The sequence below is a fragment of the Pollicipes pollicipes genome, unplaced genomic scaffold (genome assembly GCF_011947565.3).
Source record: "Pollicipes pollicipes isolate AB1234 unplaced genomic scaffold, Ppol_2.1 Scaffold_4002;HRSCAF=4701_pilon_pilon_pilon, whole genome shotgun sequence".
Lineage (NCBI taxonomy): Eukaryota > Metazoa > Arthropoda > Thecostraca > Pollicipedomorpha > Pollicipedidae > Pollicipes > Pollicipes pollicipes.
The window spans coordinates 38,613,443-38,636,487 of record NW_023596420.1 but is presented as its reverse complement, the minus strand read 5'-3'; the positions used below and the strand labels follow the sequence as shown (position 1 = coordinate 38,636,487).

The 23,045-nt window shown below is 55.2% G+C and overlaps 1 protein-coding gene across 1 annotated transcript; it reads left to right on the top strand.

Moving 5' to 3' along the window:
- Positions 1 to 526: 526 nt before the first annotated feature.
- LOC119093325 (glycerol kinase) lies at positions 527 to 17,939 on the top strand. The gene is made up of 14 exons (XM_037216270.1): positions 527 to 770; positions 1,663 to 1,849; positions 2,177 to 2,297; positions 3,088 to 3,256; positions 3,709 to 3,818; positions 5,840 to 5,942; positions 7,610 to 7,720; positions 8,642 to 8,754; positions 10,056 to 10,199; positions 11,551 to 11,626; positions 12,038 to 12,167; positions 13,144 to 13,287; positions 14,891 to 14,977; positions 17,809 to 17,939. Exons 1-14 carry the CDS (start codon positions 693 to 695, stop codon positions 17,913 to 17,915), a joined length of 1,680 nt encoding a protein of 559 aa, XP_037072165.1. The 5' UTR covers positions 527 to 692; the 3' UTR covers positions 17,916 to 17,939.
- The last annotated feature ends 5,106 nt before the right edge of the window (positions 17,940 to 23,045 follow it).

Sequence of the window (23,045 nt, the reverse complement as noted above, 5' to 3'; positions counted from 1 at the left end):
ACGTTTTTAAAAAATATTATGCAGGAACTTCATCTAAATTATCAAGTCAGCCACGGCGATTATTGCTTTCATGCTAGTTGGACTCCGGAAATCCCGTGCTATCCTCTCTGTCGGTGATAAATTCATCGAATGATCATGGCTGTATAGCGGATACATGAGGAGCCTTTACTCCTAGTTACGCGGACAGCAAAAATCAAGTTGAAGAAAACAACCACATGGAGAATACCCCGTGTACCCAGCATGAGTAATGCCACCAAGAGTTACAGAAAAGGCGAATTGGACAAGAAAACAGCAAAACAAACAAAAACTTAGAATCCTTATATAAAACCCTGCGTAACAGGTGTTGAAAGGTCCGCTGGAATCATGGATGGACCGCTTATTGGGGTCTTACATCGATCCATGTCCGTCAACCGGGAATGAATGAATTGGTAGTAGATTTGTGTCATGCCCAAGAACTCCAAGCGACAGTAACAGCGTTTTTGTGACATATCTGGTGCCGTGTATTTTAGGTAACCGCCCACCTCGAAGTCACATGACGCAGGGAAAATACACTTTTTGTCAATGGTAGGAACTGTGATCGGCTAAAAAGGCGTCGGGTCCTCGCGAAATATCATATCGTTGGATAATCTTAGCATAAGTTAAGCATACACCATAGAGTATTTTGGTCGATTTAAGCGATTCTTGCGCCTGCGATGACATCGCCGGCGAAAGGAAAGCATGGCCCGTTGGTGGGGGCTCTCGATCAAGGTACCAGCAGTACGAGATTTCTGGTAAGCTGATCCTGTCGCCATTAAAATGATGTGACTTTGTGATCAATGCATGAACATATAATAGTCATGTGCTGCTTTTTACATCATTAGCAATATGGCTTTGCAACACAATAATAGTGATGACCTCCAGTCAGCAAATTGTGTTATCATTTTGCCATTAAAACAAGGAAATTGCAATTGATTGACTCATAACCATTGGCTATTGTCAAAGCAAGGACAATGGTATCAAACAATGCTAACAAGTACAATAGGCTGATTGGTAGATATTATGTCACGATGTGCTCGCATGTATGGGCTAAATGTATTCTTGTTTTTCAAGCATGGATGATTGATGATTTAGCCTTGTTGATGAGTGCTGATTATTGTTTTTTAGACTTTTTACATTGAATGAGGAGATGCTACACGACGGTAGCAACAGCACGATGGTGACAACAACTTCAACAACCTATCAGATTAAAGGAACATATATATAAGAGTTGTTGAATGATGGGATATATCATGTTCCCTTCATTTCCAAATAGAAAACAATATTATTAAGTAAAAAATTATTTTACAACTCCTTTATTTAGTGTACCAGAGTCTGTTTGCACAGTACATGGGTCCAGGGTGTTTCAAGCAACCACATGTATCTAGAAGAAGGCTGCAAATTTTCTTAACTGGATGTCATGCACTTTGTGCTTTTATGTAATGTTAAGAGAAAAGACATGTGGGTCTTCCACACAGCAGAGCATATGTTTTTTGGCACAACACAAAGCACATAAAAAATTATCCTAGAACCTAGCATTGTAATGTTTAAATGCTATGCCAAAATATCAGTTAAGGCACTAGACTCTATCATGGCACATATTCAGCTGGTAGTGCCTTGTAGTGCAGGGACGTCTCATTGCGGCAGGTCTTCACGGCCAACTCTGCCCAGCTGCTGACATACCATCAAGTGGAAGTGAAGCTGAGCTTTCCCCGTGAGGGCTGGGTGGAGGCCGACCCCAGCGAGCTGCTGCAGACGTCATTGGTCTGCATCGAGAAGACAGTGGAGAACCTGCGTGCCCTGGAGGTGGATGAGGCAGACATCGCCGCCATCGGTCAGTGGGATCGTGAATACCTCATGGCAATCATGGATCAGAGTGGTGCTGATCCACTCGCAATCTCATGTGAAATGGTCTGCCTTTTTTACCAACAATAGGTTTGGAAAAAGCATGTCTGATCATTTCCTGCTGCTGATCATGGAAGCTTTCTTAAGAAGCTCCCTTTGTGGCATACCAAGCGTGAAGTCACTTCACTTCCCAATCATCACCTCAGCCACCTCAGACCATGCCGGTGATCCCAGAGTGGTAGCCCGATGTCTTGCACTGCTGTCGCTCGGTTGCCTGGTCGCGACCAGTGACGTCGTTTGTGGTGTCCATGGCCAGGCATCACGAACCAGCGAGAGACGACAGTGGTATGGGACCGCACCACCGGCCGACCGCTCCACAACGCCATCGTCTGGCTCGACGCGCGCACCACCCATACGGTCCAGAAGCTGTTGCAGAAGTAGGTCGACCGGCGGCGCGCCGTGGCGCTCCTGCAAGGGTCACGTGGGCCATGTGACGGGCCGGAGTGGTAGAAGCTGGTGTGGATAGAGAGGTGGTAGTGGTTTTTCTTTTTCGATGGGTTTGGATGCTGGCTGGTATTATGCTGGTTGGGTCATAGTGATAAAGATATGATTCTAGTGCATGCATGGGTGTGTATTTTGCTCCTGGTTTGGTGGTCTGATATCCGACGCGGTCCACACCAAGACAGAGACTCATGTGGAGCTGTGAGAATTCATTTCTTTTGTGGGTTGCGTCTTTTCCCTGGCATAGAGTACATGGGTTGTATGAGTGAACCACATCACGCTTCCCAAGAAATGCACTGTCGAACTGCTCTCTTTCTTTGTAGAGACACATTTCTTAAATCGAAGAATCAGACGACCGCCTCACGGTCTCCATCCAATACCTGCGCTCGGCAGCGCCTGCGGCGTGAATTTTGCGTCGGCGTGTTTGTGTGCGTGCGTGCGTGCGTGTGCGTTTGCGTTTGCGTGTGCGTGTGCGTGTGCGTTTGCGTGTGCGTGTGCGTGTGCGTGTGTGTGTGTGTGTGTGTGTGTGCGTGCACGTGCGCATGCGCACGTGCGTGCGTGCGTGTGTGTGTGAGCGTGTGCGTGCGTGTGTCTGCGCCCTCGGTCGCGTTCCCGCTGTTTTGCTGCTCCGTGGGGGCAAAAACGAGTTCCCATTGGACGTCGGTGTTTCGACATCTCCTGACGCGCGACGTCCATTCCTCAGTAGGCGTGTCCTCGTGTCGGCAGATGCCCTGAGAAGGACAAGGACTACCTGAAAGAGCTCTGCGGTCTGCCCATCAGCACCTACTTCAGCGCGGTGAAGCTGCGCTGGCTGCTGGACTCGGTGCCCGAGGTCGCCGCTGCCCTCCGCGACGAAACCCTCATGTTCGGCACCGTGGATACCTGGCTGGTCTGGGTACGTCCTCCCCGGATACCTGGCTGGTCTGGGTACGTCCTCCCCGGATACCTGGCTGGTCTGGGTGCGTACCGCGCCGGACACCTGGCTGGTTTGGGTACGTCCTCCCCTGGCATCTGGCTGGTTTGGGTACGTCCTCCCCTGGCATCTGGCTGGTTTGGGTACGTCCTCCCCTGGCGTCTGGCTGGTCTGGGTACGTCCTTCCCCGGACAATGGCTGGTCTGGGTACGTCCTTCCCGGACACTAGCTAGTCTTGTGAGGTCTTCCCGGGACACCTGGCTGGTCTGGGTACGTCCCCCGCTGGACACCTGGCTGGTTTGAGTACATTCTACCACGGACACTGGCTGGTCTGGGAACGTCCCGTGCGGGACGGTCAGAGAGCAACTATCTGAACCGGACGCCTACTGTAACCCAGTGGACTGGACAAGTGATTACCGCCGCTGCGCCGGCAGAACCTGACTGGTGGCGTCAACGGCGGACTGTACATCACCGACGTCACCAACGCCTCCCGCACCATGCTGATGAATATCGCCACGCTACAGTGGGATGACTACCTGTGCGGGTGAGCTGACCAGTCGGGTCTGTTCTGAGCTTTTCGGGAATTTCAGGAAACGGTCTGATTTGTTGTGTGTTGCTCGCTGGAAAGCGTCAGTAAATATGAAGCATGGTGATGAGTTGGCGTCTGCCATTTCAGGTTTGCACGTTACTTTAAGATTTGTCTATTTTTTTCTAAAGTCTCGTTTTGTAGTCACCACTCGTGTGCTGTATTTCTCGCGTCTTGTCGCAGGGGCGGCACTCGTCCCGTGCTTGACATTAGTTTGATTCCAAAATTATAGATGACACCAAGAAGCATTGAAAAATGACGCGTCCTTGGCGAAAGTAGTACAGATGGGCTTTAGCCGCTATCTCCTCGGACGTCCCGCTATAGGGCTCTGAGTTGTTATTGCCCATGTATTCGTCTTAAGCGGCCCGTTGCATAAAGTTCACCACCGTCGGCCGGGTCTAAGGAAGGCTTTTTGCGTGGAGAATTGTGTGTAGGTCAACCGCGAATGATAACAACTTGTTGGGTCCCTTAGCCTTGCCATCGACACTTAAGCGTCACGTGTTTGAACGGATAATCCTGGGGTCGAAGGCATTTATTTTGTCGCCCACTTGTCTCGATCAGTTGGAAGAACCTTGTTTGGCGTTGGTGAGCCGTAGTCGGAGGCTTAATACAGCAAACTAAGCTGAAAGGCAAGAGGAAATATGAATATTCTGTGTTAGGGGATCTGTACTCCTGATGATGCAGCTTTATTCACAACAGGGGTAGGATTGCTTCGAGTCAGTAATTTCGTATTTACTCGATGGAAGACTTGCGTTGTCTACCTGGTAGCGATGGTTAGTTTTGGACCGACAGGCCCAAAGTTCACCATCCCCCCCCCTTCCACCCCCACCATCATACCCGCGCAAGTGAATACATGAGTGACGGCGCAAGATAACCACAGTAGTCGGCGCGCCCTAAAACTCCAATCAACAACAATACATGAGTGATGGACATTAAAAGGAGACGGGCGTATCGGCCATTTCGTGAATTCCTGAAGGGCCCTAGTTCCTGGGCTTGAGTGCAAGCAACCAACTGAATGTTTGATTCGCCGACACTTACGTGGCCGGCAGTATCACATGACTGATATTGACGACACCAGCGGCCAACAGCCTATGGTGGTCGGTGATTGGATGAATGTGACGTCACGCCGCGCATGACGACACGGAGTGGAAGCCTGTCTGCCGCCAAATTATAGTGTTGCCAACGGATTTTGTAGAAAGTGAACCACCTGGCTACGTCAAGTGTACTGTTGATTGTTTTGTTTTTACGTTTTAAAGGTGAATTCTACCGAGCAGAAAAGGCTATCGCCATATTTTGACATGGAAGGTGCGTTCGCCACCGCAGAGTGCCCAGGCTTCGGGCGGTGTGTTTGGTGTTCGTCCCCCCCCCCCCACACACACACATGCACGCCCAACGAACCACGTGCGAGTTATACGGGCCGATTCGCCGTGAGCTATCCGGTCTACTTAATAGCCAACTCTCCGGCTCGCTCGGTGCCGGCTGTTGGTTTTATGGATGAGGGTGGTGCTCCTATGATTCGTCTCCTTCGTGGCTTTTCCTCTCGCTGTTTGATTTTGTTTTGTTGTTTTCAGTCGTTTTTTATATTTCATTATCTTTATGCCCGTATTATCGAAATCTAACGGCTGCATAGGAAAGAGCAATTAGAAGCTTAAGGCCCTTCTTTATCACAGAAAGCTGTATTTTTGATGCATGGCAAGAGTGGTTTCCCACTGGGTGGCTTATTCTCGATGTCATCGCCATGGATAGGGGAGAAGCTTCCATGAGCTACAGTAAATACATCCATTGCCCGGACATTGTTTTAGACTTCCGTGGGTTGTAAGCAGCGAGCCTTTTTGAAAATGTTGCTGACAGGTACCGTCATGAAAGAACAACTGAGGCGCCGTTGTCCTTACTTCAACGGAGAAAACCCGCGACATGTATCCGCAACGTCCACAGAGTGTTGCAATTTATCGCGTCTTAGTCATGCGACTTGTTCTCAGGTTTTTTGACATCCCGAAGTCGATTCTGCCGGAGATCCGCAGCTGCTCGGAGATATACGGCCATCTGACGTCCGGTGCGCTGAGTGGCGTTCCCGTCTCTGGCGTGAGTACTGGCCAAATGACTCACTTTGACTGAAAGGCCCTTCGGCGGGCCTGGCGCAATGTAGGCGGTAGTATTGCTGGCTGCGGGTGTTGCTCAAAAACTAAAGACACCCACCGTGTTCTAGTCATCTAAGCTCTAGAAATGTGTAGAAGAAAGCACAAGACAAAGCCTGCATGCCGCGTTCTTACGTCCCAGGGAGATGTGTCCTCTCCTGCTCGCCGTGGTCGTGTCCCAATTTCCGGCGCCCCGCCGTGCCCTGGGACCAGGTGTCCCCGAGCTGGCGGCGCCGGCTGACGTATCGTGCTGTCGGGACGTACCACGTGGCCGCAGACTGTCGCTGATGACGTCAGAGGCTGCACTTCTCCCCCGGTACTGCACGTCTGGTGGCCAGGAGATGGGGGGAGGGGAGAGGGGTAGATAAGAAGTGTGGAAGAGATTAGGACCAGCGGATTTGTCCTATGCGATTAGAACTATCGCCAGTCTGGGCATAAAGGCGCTTTTTCCTGCTTGTTGTGTAACCTCATGTAGATATCGCCATCCTAGGTACGTAAGCGTTATTTCCCCGCTTGCTGAGGACCCTCGTGTAGATATCGCCAGCCTAGGTATACGGGCGCTGTTCCCCGGCTTGTTGTGCAACCTTGTGTAGACAGCACTGTCTCCTTTGGGGCGCGTGGTGAGTCATGGATGGTTCTTGCCGTCGGCATGAAACAGACGCGGAGACGCGCGTCTGGTGGCTCGGGCTAGGTTGTGTGCTAAAAGAGTCCACGTTTGTGTCGTTCTGGTGGCATGTGGCCGCATGTCTGCTCTTGTTCAGGACCTGTGCGTTGAAGCGGGCTCTGCTTCTGCTCGGTGAAGCGGAGTTTACACCCCATGTGCCATGTGTCGATATGCAGCACCGGGTTGACGGTGGGTCCGGTCAGTTTTGATCTGCTATCGAGCTCCAGGCGAGACACCCAGACTCGTGTAGATCGAAGCAGTTTGCGTGCCGGCGCATGCTGCAGCCGGTCGGGGCCGGTGTATGGCTGGCGGATATAGGGCTGTCCGTGTCGGCACTTGCTGTTGCACGGTCTTGGCTTACGCTACTAGCGTGCTGCTTATGTTAATGTTGAAATTGGGTACACCAAGAAGCAATCCTAATGCCAGTCGCTTAACTCAGGGGTACGGACGGCGTCGACATTGACCTCGTTTTATCGACAAGAACAACAAATTTAATACCGTAACAGAAAGACATGCCGAGGGTTCTGTTACAGATCATTGCAAAGGCGAATTCGCGTAAAACGAGGCAACTTTCCACGTATGCAATCTAATGGCGATGGTCGTCTGGTTGCCACGCAAGTCAGCCACGGCCGAGTCAGTCGGCTACATATTCTGGTGATCGGTTGACCGTTGACCAAAGCTGTTGCACCCAGGGTGGATCTCGCTCACGCCGCGACATCTGTGCGGTGTGCTGTGTTGCGCCGTACCTGGCTGCACCTGGCGTGACCTTGGTGTGTGTGTGCTCTGGTGTGCCACGTCCTACTGCGTCTGCTGCTGTGGTGTCGTTGGGTGCACCGGGCGCAGATCCTGGGTGACCAGCAGGCCGTTCTGTGCTGTGCTGTGCTGTGCTGCGCTGTGCTGTGCTGTGTTGTGCGGTGTCGCGCCTCAGTTTCTGCGCCGGCCGTCGGCAGATTCTGGGTGACCAGCAGGCGGCGCTAGTGGGCCAGATGTGTCTTAAGCAGGGCCAGGCCAAGAACACGTACGGCACCGGCTGCTTCCTGCTCTACAACACCGGCTGCAAGGTATGTCTGCTAAGGTCGGCCGTAACGCGTGGCACGGCAGACGGCTGCAGGAGGACATGCCGTTTCTGGTTTGTGGGGTGTTCGTAGAATTGCATCGTGTTTCGGACAAGCCGTACAGAACAATACATATTTCAGGAAGGTTAACCTGTCGTTCTTGTCCAATTTCGCTCGATTCGGGAAAACGCCTGTAGCTGAAAACAGTCGCAACACCTCGAACAGTGTGATGTTCATAAACTGTGTACCGTTGCAAATTCGAATTGCTTTCGTATCACCTCTTCGCCGCCACATTAAGGCAACTTCGGTGCCCACTTGCCCGCCATTGGCCTGACAGATGCTGGAGTGATTGCTCGTGGTCGTGACACACGTCAATTTGGAGAGGTGGATTGATCTAATTTTATCAGCCGCTCATGTAGTTCTAAACGATAACTACCACGTCTACCATGCGCAGACAGTACTTTGCACGGTTCGTCACCATTGGCACGTCATTTGGCCGCGGCGCATACATGCGGCCATGCTCGGCTCTCCCGTGTGGCAGTGTGCGCCGTTGCCCTCTGGAGCGCGCGCCCGCACTGGCGGCCGTCGCTGTCCGGTGCGCGTGCTCGCTCCGACCGCCGTCGCCTTGTCCGGTGCGCGTGCCCGCTCTGGCGGCCGTCGCTCTGTCCGGTGCGCGTGCCCGCACTGGCGGCCGTCGCTGTCCGGTGCGCGTGCTCGCTCTGACGGCCGTCGCCCTGTCTGGTGCGCGTGCCCGCACTGGCGGCCGTCGCTGTCCGGTGCGCGTGCTTTCTCTGACGGCCGTCGCCCTGTGTGGTGCGCGTGCCGGCACTGGCGGCCGTCGCCCTCTGCGCTGCGCGTGCTCGCTCTGACGGCCGTCGCCGGCTGGTGCACGCTGACGGACGCGGCGTGCGCGGGTGTGCTCCCCAGATCGTGCAGTCCACCCGCGGCCTGCTCACCACCGTCGGCTACCAGATGGGCAAGGAGGCGCCCGTCATGTACGCCCTGGAGGGCTCGGTGGCCATCACCGGCGCGGCCGTACGGTCAGTGCGCGTCAGGGGTCGGGGCCGGCCGGTCACGGGCTCAGCTGCAGCCGTGCTTGGGGTCAGGCTTCTGCTGTAGTGGGGGTGTGGGCGTGGTCGTCGTCGCTGTCACAAACACAGTTGCGGTCGCAGTCGCAGTCGCAGACGCAGTCGCGTCCGCGGCATCAGTCACGTTCACGTTGCCCGTGTCCCAGTCGCGGTCCAAGCCTCCCTTCGCCCTGGTCGCGCTCTCCGCCGCCGCTTCAGTCTTCTGTGACGTAGCTGCCTGTCCGGCCCCCGTCCGCCGCCGGCACGCCCTCCGTCGCCGCCCCAGCTCGCGGCCACGCGGCGCCCCGTCTGCTCCCCAGTCCGCCGCCGGCGCGCCCTCCGTCGCCGCCCCAGCTCGCTGCCACGCGGCGCCCCGTCCGCTCCCCGTCCGCCCCCGGCGCGCTGTGTGCTGTTCACTGCACGCGAGGGGCCCGGTGCCGGCCCGAACAGCACCACTCTGGTAACTGTGCGCGGTCGCGTGGCGTGACTCGCCCCCGGCCGCCCGGAGCGCAGTTGGCCAGCTGCTCACCTGCGTGACGCGATACCTGTGAGGCGTTCGTCTGGTGGCCGTGGCCACGGCTACGCTGCTGCGGTCAGCGCAGACGGTGGGGCCGCTGTCAACAGAACATGCAGCGTGCAGTGACGCATGCTAGCGAGGTCTGCGCGTTACATTCCATACGTGCTCCTTGCGGCGTAGGGACTGGTGCGGGTGATGGCCGGCTTTGCAATGTTTCCCTGCACTGTGACACGAAGGGTGCATTGCAATTTTTCCCTGCACCTTGCTGCCTTCTGTCCTGTGTCTAATTTGTGGGGTCTCCGGCGACAGCGCGGGAACAGTGACTGCGATGACCGGCCTTGACGATGACGTCATGACGACGGGTCATGCGCCCACACACCAGCTCAAAACCTGAGTAATTCCTGTGAGACATTTGTCCAGACTGTTCACAACCGAGCCGTCCTGAATACTCTGAATATGAGAAATGCATATCCTGCTACTTGCTCACATTGGTAAATAATATTTATCACTTACCTTCGGGGGTACACCGACAAGTTTTTTCGTCTCACTTACGATTGAGCCTCCTCCGTACTCCATTGTCACGTGCTCACGCTGCACGCTGCTCCGTTGGCCGAGACGGTAGCCTGCTCAGTCGTGCGTGACTACACGGCCAGTCGTGTGCTTGGCGTCACCACAGCGCCGCGTCCGCCGCGTGCCCGGCGAGGGCGGCGGACGGCGACCCCGCCTGACCGGCTCCGGTGACCTGCCCGGCCGCCAGGTGGCTGCGGGACAACCTGGGCCTGATCTCGGAGAACGCCGAGGTGGAGGTGCTGGCGCGCCAGGTGAAGGACACGGGCGGCGTGTACTTCGTGCCGGCGTTCACCGGCCTGTACGCGCCGTACTGGGACGACACGGCGCGCGGGTGAGTGGGGGACGGCTGGGTGAGTGGGGGAATCCGAGGACGGAGGGTGTGGTGAGGGACGGCTGGGTGACGGGGAATCCGAGGACGGAGGGTGTGGTGAGGGACGGCTGGGTGGCGGGGGAATCCGAGAACGGAGGGTGTGGGGCGGGGCGGCTGGGTGACGGGGCTTCCGAGGACGGAGGGTGTGGTGAGGGACGGCTGGGTGACGGGGGTATCCGAGGACGGAGGGTGTGGTGAGGGACGGCTGGGTGGCGGGGGAATCCGAGAACGGAGGGTGTGGTGAGGGACGGCTGGGTGACGGGGAATCCGAGGACGGAGGGTGTGGTGAGGGACGGCATGATGACGGGGGAATCCTAGGACATAAGGTGTGGTGAGGGACGGCTGGGTGGCGGAGGAATCCGAGAACGGAGGGTGTGGTGAGGGACGGCAGGGTGACGGGGAATCCGAGGACGGAGGGTGTGGTGAGGGACGGCTGGGTGACGGGGAATCCGAGGACGGAGGGTGTGGTGAGGGACGGCAGGGTGACGGGGAATCCGAGGACGGAGGGTGTGGTGAGGGACGGCTGGGTGGCTGGAGTATCCGATCCGAGGATGGGAGGTGTAGTGAGGCACGGCAGGGTGACAGGGGGATCCGAGGACGGAGGGTGTGGTGAGGCACGGCAGGGTGACTGGGGGATCCGAGGACGGGAGGTGTAGTGAGGCACGGCAGAGTGACAGGGGGATCCGAGGACGGAGGGTGTGGTGAGGCACGGCAGGGTGACAGGGGGATCCGAGGACGGGAGGTGTAGTGAGGCACGGCAGAGTGACAGGGGGATCCGAGGACGGGAGGTGTAGCGAGGGACGGCAGGGTGACGGGGGATCCGAGGACGGGAGGTGTGGTGAAGGACGGCAGGGTGACGGGGGGAGGGGTGGGAGCGGGTCCGACGACGTGAGGCGTAGTGAGGGACGGCAGGGTGACCGGGGATCCGAGGACGGAAGGTGTAGTGGGAGACGGCAAGGCGATGGGGGGGGGGGGAGGGACGGGTCCGAGAACGGAGGGTGTGGTGAGGGACGGCAGGGAAAAGTGTAACTGCCGTGGGGAAAGGAAGTGATGGGTTGTGTACGGGCGTGCCAGAATGTTGAATGAGAGCAAAGGTGTGTGGCTGAGCCCGCCACTGTCTTGAAACTGTGAAGTGGGCATTGCCTATCGTCTGAAACACACACATGAGAAGCGTCATTATCCTGCCTCTCAGATTGTCAGGAATGCCTGCTCTCGTGCTGTGAATTTAGTGAATGCCGGCACAACATGGCTCAGCTATTCATGGCTTCCGCTTCCGCTGTGTAGCTCATGTTCCCTCTCCCCTGCGCCTTAGCACGATATGCGGCCTGACCCAGTACACCACAAAACAGCATATCTGCCGAGCCACGCTGGAGGCCATCTGCTTTCAGGTACGTGGTGGGCGTGGCCGGGACTCGGCACGGGGTGTTGTGCTCGTAGCACGTCGGTCACGTGCGCTCCGTGCAAGACTGAATCGAAACGGCATGGCGGCCCAGTTGTACTGGGTTCCGAAGTCTCCCATTGAGTATGGAGTGCCTGGGTGCGGTGAAATGCGCGGTAGGCGGCGCGCTGGCTCGTCGCCACAGACGCACATCGGCGCTGACACCGGCTCCGCAGACGCGGGCACCGCAGTCCGAGCCGACGAACCAGGACTCTGGGATCCGCTCAGTGTTAGTATCGCTCAGGATACCGCTCCTGCGTTTCCTGGGCGTTGATGATGATGATGAAGATTTCGAACGTATCGAGTCGGTGCTCGGCGATCCGCCGTTGATGATGTTGATGCCCGGGTGCGGTGCCCCCAGACGCGGGAGATCCTGGACGCGATGAACCAGGACTCTGGGATCCCGCTGACGGCGCTGCAGGTGGACGGCGGCGGCACCGTCAACACGCTGCTGGTGCAGCTGCAGGCCGACCTGCTCGGCATCCCCGTCGGTGCGTGCTGTGACGTCAACATGGACGCCGGCTGACGTCACCGGTGACGTCACTGTGCGCCGGGCACAGAACGCGTTGGTCTCGTGGTGCCTGGTGTTGATCGCCGGCGACACTTGTCCCCTTTTATCTGCTGTCCGTGGAGTGGCTAAGCCGAAGTGTAAACGGATTTCGGTTGGTTTTGGCACGGGGCGGACGCGTGGCGAGTGTTTACACAACCTGTCTGTCTGGAAGCTGTCTGGAAGCGCGGAGTCCTCATTGGGGACACTGCCCGGCGATCGCGCAAAATGTCAGTTCCCAGAAGATCTTGTATGCAAGCATTGATTTGTGTGCGTCCCGTTTCATCTGGCGTACGCTGCACGTGCAGCGTACAATTAATCCTGATGACTGCAGTTCGCGATCTCGCTGGCCCGCGGCGTGATCTCACTGACCTGCGGCGTGACCTCCCTGACCCGTACTTGACACCGCGTGTACATCGACAAGCGACCGCGTGTTGGCTCGGCTGTGTGTCTTTAAGAAGCTGAGGTGCGCCTGGCCGTACGTTCGGCGCACGTCTGGATCTGGGACCACATATCGTGTGTCCGTGTATGGCATGTCGGTGCTCGTGTTTCTCATTCGTGGCAGTGGTGTGTCAGGCTGTGCCTGATGTGCGCTTGATGCCGCACCAGCAGTATGAGTCTGTCTAAGGTGTGCTGCGCTGTCCGTGGCATCTGCGTTGGTCTTTCGTGTGCGGTGGACTGTACCACGCTGAGCGCAGGGTTTAGCTTGTGGTGTTAACCCCGCTGGCCCGCCGTGTGACCCCCGCTGAGCAAAGTGCGATCCCGACGACTGCAGCTCGTGACCTCGCTGATCCGCAGCGTGCCCTCGCTGACCCGGAGTCGACCCCGCTGACCCGGTGCGTGGCTCCGCCGCCCGCAGTGTACCCTCGCTGACCCGGAGTCGACCCCGCTGACCCGGCGCGTGATTCCGCCGCCCGCAGTGCGGCCGACCATGCCCGAGACGACGGCGCTGGGGGCGGCGATGGCGGCGGGCGCGGCGAGCGGCGTCGGCGTCTGGAGCCTCTCGCCGGAGGACCTCAGCCACGGCACCACCGACCAGTTCAGCCCGCAGATCGGAGATGACGGTACGGCCACGGAACCGGAGGCGAGCGCTGCGGCAGCCGCACCAACTGTCAGTGCGATTGCCGTCCGCTAGGTGGCAGCTGAATTGGTCTCGTTTTGTTCGCCGCCGCTTTCGCTTTCGTTCTGGGACCCGGTGCCCGGCGGTTTGTAGGTGAAGTATTGAATGTTGCGTTGCTGACACCCCAAGGCTGTTCTAAAAGGGACAGGAGTCATAACAGGGAGGAGTCAGAGAGCTCAGTGAAGCTGTAGCAGACCAGCTCTACTGGGCCACCTTGTCCCCATTGATAGGCGTGGACTGTCATTATGACGGAGCACTGGCACATGGATCATCGTGGTTATCTCAGATGTTGTAGGGTGCGGCAGTCTGCAGGCAGCTGTGGTGGGCAGCCCAGTCCCCACTGAGCAGCCTGCACTGTCGGTCTGATTGTTTTAGCGGGCGTCTGCGGCGCGCTACCTCGCTACGTACACGTCCCTGCGCGCTATTTGTTTATGGGATTGTTTATGTTAGTTTTACCGCCCAGGCAGCAGCCGTATGTCGGTGAACATTGGCTGTGTTGTCATAGGGGCTTTACTACGCACTCCCCTTCGGAGGCTGTTTGCCTTCGTCCTCCGCTCACCCTGGCAGGAAGGGCCGGGATCGCGGGGAACGAAGCCCCTTCATCTGGTTTCCCAGACACGCAGCCGAACATCGCAACCAATGTTCGGGGTTTCGGTCGCCCAGTGGTTAAGCTGCGTGTCTGGTGAACACGGAAGACTGATAACGTCGCAGTGAATGCTCAGGGGTTCCGGTAGCGTATTTGTTATCAGTGAAATGTTCATTATGTGTGCTTGGGACGGGCTTTGCCTGGGCCACCTCTGGTTCAGCCCATCAGGCAGCCCTAATGATGCCTGTGCTGTCTTACCTGATTCTCTGATCCCACTACACCCCGGTTCTGCTTTTCTGTCTAACCTGACCCTGGTCTCCTGCCTGACCTGGTCCAGGCCTCCTGTCTGACCTGAGCCAGGTTTCCCGTGTAACCTAGCCCTTTTCTCACATCTGACCCGACCCCACTTTCGCGCCTTGCCTGAACCAGCCGCCGGCGCCGTCTCGGACCTTGCCTGACTTGGTCGTCAACCGCCAGCGCCGCTTCTGATCTCGCCTGATCCGTCGCCTCGCCCGCCGGTGCCGCCCCGGACTTCCCCTGACCCGTCGCCCCGCCCGCCGGCGCCGCCTCTGACCCCTCCTGACCCGTCGCCCCACCCGCCGGCGCCGCCTCTGACCTCTCCTGACCCCGCCCGCCGGCACCGTCTCTGACCTCTCCTGATCGGCACCCCGCCCGCCTGCGCCGCCTCTGACCTCTCCTGACCCGTCGCCCCACCCGCCGGGGCCGCCTCTGACCTCTCCTGACGCCGCCCGCCGGCACCGTCTCTGACCTCGTCTGACCCGTCGCCCCGCCCGCCGGCGCCGCCTCTGACCTCGTCTGACCCGTCGTCCCGCCCGCCGGCACCGCCTCTGACCTCGCCTGACCCGTCGCCCCGCCCGCCGGCGCCGCCTCTGACCGCCCCTGACCCCGCCCGCCGTTGCCGCCTCTGACCTCCCTGACCCGTCGTCTCGTCGGCCGGTAGAGCGGGACGTGCGCTTCGACCGCTGGAAGCAGGCGGTGTCCCGCTCTCGGGACTGGGAGCCCGTCACGGAGCGCTCGCCGCTGCCAGGTACGCCGTAGCTGGCCGGCCGCCGAGCGCCGCCGCCGCCGCCGGACGCGCCGTCGCGGCTCGGTGACGCCACTGGGCCGGCCCACGTCCCGCCTCCTGCGGCGCCTATGTCAGCTGCACGCGGTGGAGGGCTTGCTCGCGGACTTGGCTGCGGTGGTGTGCACGCGTGCCGTAGTGTCGTGTCAGACAGCGGTGGCGGCGGACGGCTACGTCGGGCCGTTTATTTACACAGCATCGGCCGGTACAAACTTCGGATGACGACTGCGGCGCGGTGACATACCTTCCAGACGAGTCTCCACCAAGGCCAATCATGATACGTACTTTCTACTGGGTGACGGTCTTTGAAATACTTTCGTAGTCTATCGAGTGTTTATGGTGCAGTCATTTCAATCGTGCAGTTGGTGCTTATTCGTATGATTTTTTAAAAACTTTTTCGGAAAAGCATGTTGCAATCATGGACTTACGAATCGCGCATCGGGGTTGACAGTTGATCATGGACTCTAGAGTGGCATCTTTGGAGCTGGGAGCGTTGATGTCTGGTATCCGTTTCGTATCGAGATGGCGCATGTACTTTACTTGGGGTTTTTGGGAAATATACACTGCTCAAGGATTTCCCTTAGTTGTTTTGGTTCCTTTGGTGCTCAAACAGTCTGTTTTTGCGGACGCTTCAAAATGCATTGTCCCGCTTTTTTGCCTTTTGGTTCCCTTCTAAACCTTCTGTATACAAGAAAATCCATTAGTGTAAGCTGGTGCTCTCAAAAAGTACTGCGTGTGATTTTCCGGCTTGCCAAGATGATCACACTCCTCACATCTTACCCCTTGCATTTGTGGCAAATACGTTCTAGGTGACGATGTTGAGTTTGGCAGCAAAGTAGCCTACCTTTGAGGTGGCATTCATGGAAGGGGTTGAGGAAGAACCAGTAGTTCATGATGTACTTCGGTTTTTGGTAAGGCTCACTGCTTAATGTGTGCGCTGGATACGTGACTTCCCTCAGTTTGTATTCGAGGTCATTGGACAAGGACATGCTCCTTAATTAGGGGGTATCTTAGGGTGACCCAGTTCTGCCGAAATCATATTCGTTTCGGTCGCTGTCACGCCAGAGCTCCCAGATGCTGCACTCACACGGTAGTTTTGCCTTTGGTCCAAATATTTACTGCACTGATCTTTCCGAAATGGCCAATGCCAGCTCCGGCATAGATATGAGGATCTTTGATTCTAAGGTTCAGGGAAACACAGCAACGCCCCCAAGCCCCAAACCGTGACTGCTACATGTAATCCCCCCGGGGGGGGGGGGAGGGGCAGCGAAAGTAATGGGTCCTTCTCCAGTTGTCACTTTTCAGGCGTGACAGCTGTATACGCTCTCTGCGAAGGAGGAAGCCCGGGATTTCGGCCCTTGCGTAATCCCGTAGCATTACGGGGGTGGGGTTCGGCTTATTTTTGGTTTAGATCAACATGTATTACCCATGATGTTAACGTGTTTCTCATCGCCTCCAGTGCATGTACCTCTCGGTTTGGCGGCTTCTCTAACGGGCACGCAAAACTGACATTCACATTTTACACCCACCTGAAGCGTATTAACCCTTACAGGAAGCTAAGAAATCATCTGAGGGTCTTAAGATGTGTCCATGCTTTACGTCGACGTTTGTAAGTTTCCTTTCAGCAGGATGTTACATTGTTTGGCACATATTTGGTGGCTGTTTTTCGCATACGTTAGCCGATGCATCATGCTAACGTTTGATTATTTTTGCGCCACTGCACGCAGAGTTATTAACAATGCCAGGTTCTCCAGCCTTCGGCAGCTAGGCCAGCGTCGCCACTTTCTGTGACGCGCAAAGCATGCCCGCTTCTGATTCCGCACGTGGTGTGCTGGAGAGAAAAAAACAAAGTGGTAGTGCGGTGCGTGAGCCCCAAATTTGAACCGTCTTACAACTGGCCGATCAGGTTAGGGTAGGTTGGAATTTCAAACTACCCGATTGCCGCCTGCGTAACCTTGGACGCATTCGCAGGGTACGCCGGACGTGGTGCAAAGCATGCTACCAGTCGCTTGCAAGGGGCATGTGAGGTCGTCGGATGTCATTACATGACCTCATGCAACGTTGACCTAGAATGACCGTGCGCGGTCTGCCCTCACGGCAAACGGTGTTATTGCTCTGCGATCAGGCTCCACGTACCGCACGTAAGCGGTTTTGAAGGTCAGACCGGACGCGGCATCGACCTTCAATGACCTTTACGTTGGACACGGCACGAATTCGTCACCCTGGCTCTTGAAACGTATAAAAAGCAGATCTCATGTAAATTTTCAATATTTCATTTGACGTGACCTTGGGCTGCAAGTGAACGTCCGTAAGTTCATGAACATGGATAGTGTGCATTATGCAAGACATCCACACCTCCAGGGCCACTAGGGAAGAAGTCTAGTAAAAACAGTTCAGAATGCGTCAGAACGCACCATTTGGTTGCGTTTATTTTGTCCTTGCACAGCTGTGACACGACGTCATTGGTGGGTGGCCCAACATGGTAGGGTCTAGAAAGTTGCCAACAAGAGTAAAATACAATGCACACGCACAATTCTCAAAAGAGAAAAATGCTACGACGCACCGGACGTTGCGAGAGATAGCCACGAAAAACAGGAGGCGGTGGTACGTCCACACCTTCGGCGCCCTTGCGAGGGTTAAAACATCAGGGTTATCCGCCAGATATCGCGTGGCTGCAGCTCGCTCTCACAGAAAGACGTTTTGCACATTGTGATTTTCCATTTCCGCCTGTTGGGCCCACGCGGATCAACCTCTGGCCCGCAGACGGTGCCCGCTGACCTCCTGCCCTGCTTCAGATCGGCGCCACCGCCTGCTGACGTCCCTGCCGCCCGTCTGGTTCGTCTTCTGCTCGGTGCTGCTGCTCGTGCTGGCCAGAGAGCGGGGCTCGATGACGGCGAGATGACGTCACCACCGGGCTGGTGTGACGTCACCCGGCAGTTGACCAGTATTAAGCGTTAGGGAACGGTGATGCTCATTTTCCAGGAGAAGTAGACACGTATCACTCGCCGCCGGCAGCCGTCGCCGGTCTGGTTGTGAGGCTGGAGCTGTGTACCGCGGTATTGGTGTGCGGATGTGGACCAGCGTAGGCGAGCGTCAGGACCTCCTTTTCGTCTCAGGTGGCCGGATCCCCGGTCACGTGAGGCCCACCCCACGGTCCCGCCACGGCGCAGCTGATGTTGCCTCTCTGGCGGACAGACCATGCCAATCGTGATCACCCTGGGGCAACCATGCTTCAGGGCATGCTCAATGCCCTGAAGAACGCTTTTGACGCCAAGGGTTGAACTTCAGATGCCAGCGTTTGTTTATAAGCTTTCGATCCTCATTTGCTTGTGCTACTGTCAAATATTTATTTCGATCTCACGAGTTTTGTGGGGACAGGATGCTTTACAATAATGTACCTGGTCCACTCATTTGCTTCCTTTCTGTCGACTTCGCGGGCATTTGCGGGCTGCCTTAGTGCCGCGCACTTGATGTCCGCGGCTCTCCCATGCTTCCAGTTTGCGGTATCTCTTCGGTTACTGACGTTTCCGTACCCTGAATATTTTCGCGGTGATCGTATCCAGTCAGATTCAGATCGTGGGGTGTTTTGACATCTACAAGTCGTTTTGGAACCGTGAAGTGATCGTCCATTGATAAGTGGTCTTTTTTGGAGTTCAATGTGCAATAACTAGGCTCAGGTTCTATAGAAGCAGGCCCAGATTGCGTGGATGGCACGATTGGGTAGGATCAGGCTAACAGTGCATGGCTCGTGCCCTGCAGAAACAAATTAGCTCTGGTGGCGTGCAATGAACCGCCATGTAGTCGTAAACCTGTGTGCAATAAATGTAATTACTGGTGACCGCCTGTCCAATCGCCTTCGCCAAACAAGCAGCGATCCGATGCGAGGTCGCTAGTTCTGCTTGCTAACGAGCAAGCAGCGATCTGGCCGGATCGACTGATGGAAAGAAAACAAGCAAGGAGCGGTGATGTCACCCGGTCAGCGCCGGTCAGCGGCCCCGTGAGACCCGGCATTGCGGCTTGTTGGACGCCGGCCAGGGGCGTGATTACGTGCACATTCCTCGGCGTAATGAGACGCGTCGCCGAAGGGCAGCAGGATGACGCGCGTTTATAACCAGCACGATCAAATCCGGGAATGAACGTCGAGAGACTAGGAGCTGCTTCAGTGACGCGCCGGGGGAGAGCCCCGCTATGCTATGCCAGCCTGCAACAGCTGGTAGACCTTTCAAGACAGGACAATGGCATCTGACCAGTAAATGAGCTCCAACATTCCGCAGTTCCATAAAGTTAAACGCGCGCCCGGGTGGCTGGTTTGATACCCTTCGCTCGGGCGGGGGTCAGTTTGACCCCCTGAGATCTCAGGAACAAAAAAAGCTAGACACCTAATTCACAGGGCGTCTTGAACTGTGCCTGAATTCACTTAAGTCGAAGTTTAAGCTTCCTAGGTCATGACTATTAGGTCAAATAAGGTCAAACAAAGTCAAATACCATGCTGGTTCCCAAAGCGTCCCTAGAACCTAGATAACTGTTTTAGCAAAAGGTCACATGCTCATCTTAGGTCAGTGACTTTTTTATCTTTTGAAGGTCTTGGTGTTGAAATGTCGAAAGAATCAAAGTCGAAATGAGCGCCGGAAACAACCCCACACAGCAAGCCCTAGGTTTATAAAACAGGCTAGTTTTGACTTTAATCTAGGGGTGTCAATTTTTGTTAATTATTTGGGGGGGGGGCAAACCAAAAGCCCGACAATCTACCCCACCCCCATTTTTTCTCACCGGATTTAGCCCACTTTATTTTGACTTAATGTATGTTTGTGATCTTTGCACAATTTATGTCTTTAATTTAAGAAGTTAAGAGGTCATGCAGGGTTGGATCCTGGGAGCAGGCACTGGACGCAAGCGTTGCTTCCGATCGGCACGTGAAGGTGCCCCTTTAGAGGCCACCTTAGGGCGCCGATGGTCCTCTTTTATGGCGGTCATGGGAGGCGGCAATAATTTTGGTTGTGGGGGATGGGGCTGGGGTTAGCCATGAAGGACTTAGGTCATCCCCATATTCCAGAGCTTCTCACTCTAACCTCACGAGCCATTGCGTGTCTTATAGCGTTAGGTATGTGAAGTTAACCGCATCTTTTTTCCGCTCAGCTGTTACGATCTGTATCTCGTAGTGGGAGCAACGATGACTTTTTGTTATGAGAGTAGTGCGAAACACCACTTCGCAGAAAGATCAGAGAAATAGTGTGTGTTATGATTATCTTTTACCCACGTTTTTTGTAGCATGCCGGCCAAAAACATTGGAGGGGGGGGGGGTAAGCCAATATTGAGAGGGGTCACGGCCCCCACAAAAGAATATAAGTCGACACCTGTGCCTTAATGTGAACTTCATACCTGACCTAAGGTCGATGTCTTTTGTTTATTAAATTGTTGTGTTGCCTAAAACGTATATCAGAGATGTATGGCTAATACTCCCTTGTTGGATCGGATTGAACAACTCCCGAGAAATTGCCTTCGCTGTAACCATGCCCAACTTTGACCTGCCATAGGTCGGCGACCTTACAAGGTACTCTAAATTTTTATGCCAGACGATCTATGCATTTGTCTACATCTGTGCAAAATTTGGCGCGGCTGCGCCGCGCCGTTCGGAAACCATTCCAGAAAAAAACCTTCGGGGCGGGAGGTCATCTTGACCCCCCGCCCGAGCTCGTGTTAAGAAGCAAAGGGCATTTCCAGCAAAAAAAAAAAAAACGTGGGAATGATAAGATGGGGTACGTATGTATTGTCCCTGGGCATATACCCTCTAATGTAGCGATCAGCCAAGTCCTGTCACTGCATCTGTATGCTGTTTGCTCAGGGTGCGTGTGTCCGTCCATTTGTTCTATTTTGCAGTGCAAATGCTCATTGCAGTTGATGCGTCCTTAAACCGCGAAACAACGAACTGCCCCATTTTTGCGTTGCGTCCAGCCCAGGATGAATGGTGGGCTACTGAACGGTGACTTTGGTCACGACGTGCAGGCGCACGGTGCGGTTGTCCACACATAGGTCGCGTGCCGCCGCGGTCCGGGATTCGAGCGGGGCACGTGGCGAAAGGTCTGTTTTGGCTGCATTGATTTTGCACAAGCCGCCTGAAAAGGTACCCCATGACAAAAACTGACGAGTAGTCATTCGAAACCAGGACCACATCTCGGCAAGCGGGAGTCGGAGCGATAAGAAACTGTCATGTCTCGATAGATAACTGAATGGGAAATCATGTGGTGCCAGATGTGCTGTGGTCCGTGCCAAGAGTCACGTGCACAGCAGCGGGCGAGATGGATTTGCCCGTTCTTGATCGTTTTCACGTTTCATACCATATATTAGCAGGCAGAGCGGGTAGAGGCGCGAATCCAATTTCAAAGCGTCGTTCCCCGTACCGTCTGGCTGCCGAAGTGGAGTCCAGGTCGTGGGCGCTGACGAAAAAATGTGCCCAGCCGGGACTCTCACGTAATTCCCAGCTGGGTGTTGGATGTGTCGCATCGCGTCCTGACGCTGCGCTGTCGGAAGTTCGGCGATACACCTGAATACCCGCTTCGCGGAGAATCACCAGTATAAATATGTAGCTTCCATGCCAATGTGTAGTCTGCGTAGTTATGCGTCGCGATATTTTTTGGAATTTTATGTCTCTCGTATGAAACTGCAGTTGGGGGGGGGGGGGGGGCGACTTTCCTTCAACTGTATTTAGTATGCGTCTAGCAGATCACAAACACCGATGAAGGTCCTGGTGGTGGGCGCAGACACAACATATTGTGTACTGCACAAAGAACTAGACTTGAACGCTGGTAATGCTGTTCATTTTTAATGTCCGTACGATGTGCGACCACCTGGTCGTAGCGTCTCGCTATCCAAACCTGTTCAACTCGTTACCTTTCAGTTACGCTTCACTAAACCCTCCCTCTTGCTCATGAATAACGTGATTCATGGGCTACCTTGTGGGCACTGAGCACAGTATATGGGCCTGGGCCCCAAGCGATGGTACCAGGGATAAATGAATGCTGCTGTCGTATCGGAAGTTCCCCTTTTCTTTTTGATGGGACAATGCGAAGCCCCTTCTCTCCCTCGACGGCCTAAAGCCATCTCCAAGGATGAATAATTGCTTCCAGCTCAAGGCCAAGCAAGGGCCACGTTCAATCGGCTCATGCTGTCCGGTGCAAAGCAAGGGAGAGGGCATTGTTGAGTTCACGTTACGTTGACCTGGTTCATTCTTGTCCCGAAAGATCATAGCAGGTCAAGTAAATTGCAGCGGTAGATAGATTTACGTCACCACCACACAGCACGCATTCAATGTCTTGTCTTGCCTTGGATTAGGGCGCATAACCTGCTGGGCTCAAGCATCCGTTTCAGTTGCCTTCATCGCGTCCCCTTTGTATTCAGATTTTCCTTGCAGCTTTCTTTTGGTATACTATGGAGACTAAGCATGGTAAAGGAAAATGAAAGATTTAGCCACAGGATGGATCCTAGTGCAAAGGGTGTAGCAGTTAATAGCAGTTAACTCAGCAGTTAATAATATCTCGAGGTACAGAACAAGGAGGCAGCGTCTACATACAACGGAGCCTCTATTTATACCAAAAGGCCTGGTCCCCTCGATCACCTCGTTTGTTCCACACTCGAACAATAACACAAGATCTTGCAACTTCAGCGACACACGATACGACGTGAATCGCGATGGCACACACGTTTGTTTGTCGACTGAGGTACTGCAGCAAAGCACACATCACCTTGTGATAGATTACAGCAACTCATTCTGTCAGCATTCCGGCACAGAATGTGCTCTCCATGTGTCACATGTAAATATTTATATGTTGCTATCTTATCGATCAGTTCAAACACGCACTCAAGTTTCTGCCGAATACTCCCAAGCTGTCTTTTGAGCGCCAACTACGGAACAGCAGATAGAGAGAAATTATATTCTAAGGAAATTCGTTGCCTTACCAGTATCATGTTTTACCTGGGCAAAGGAAGCGCCCTTAAAGGATATCTGTATATTTTAAACACCTTTCTCGCCTTCTCA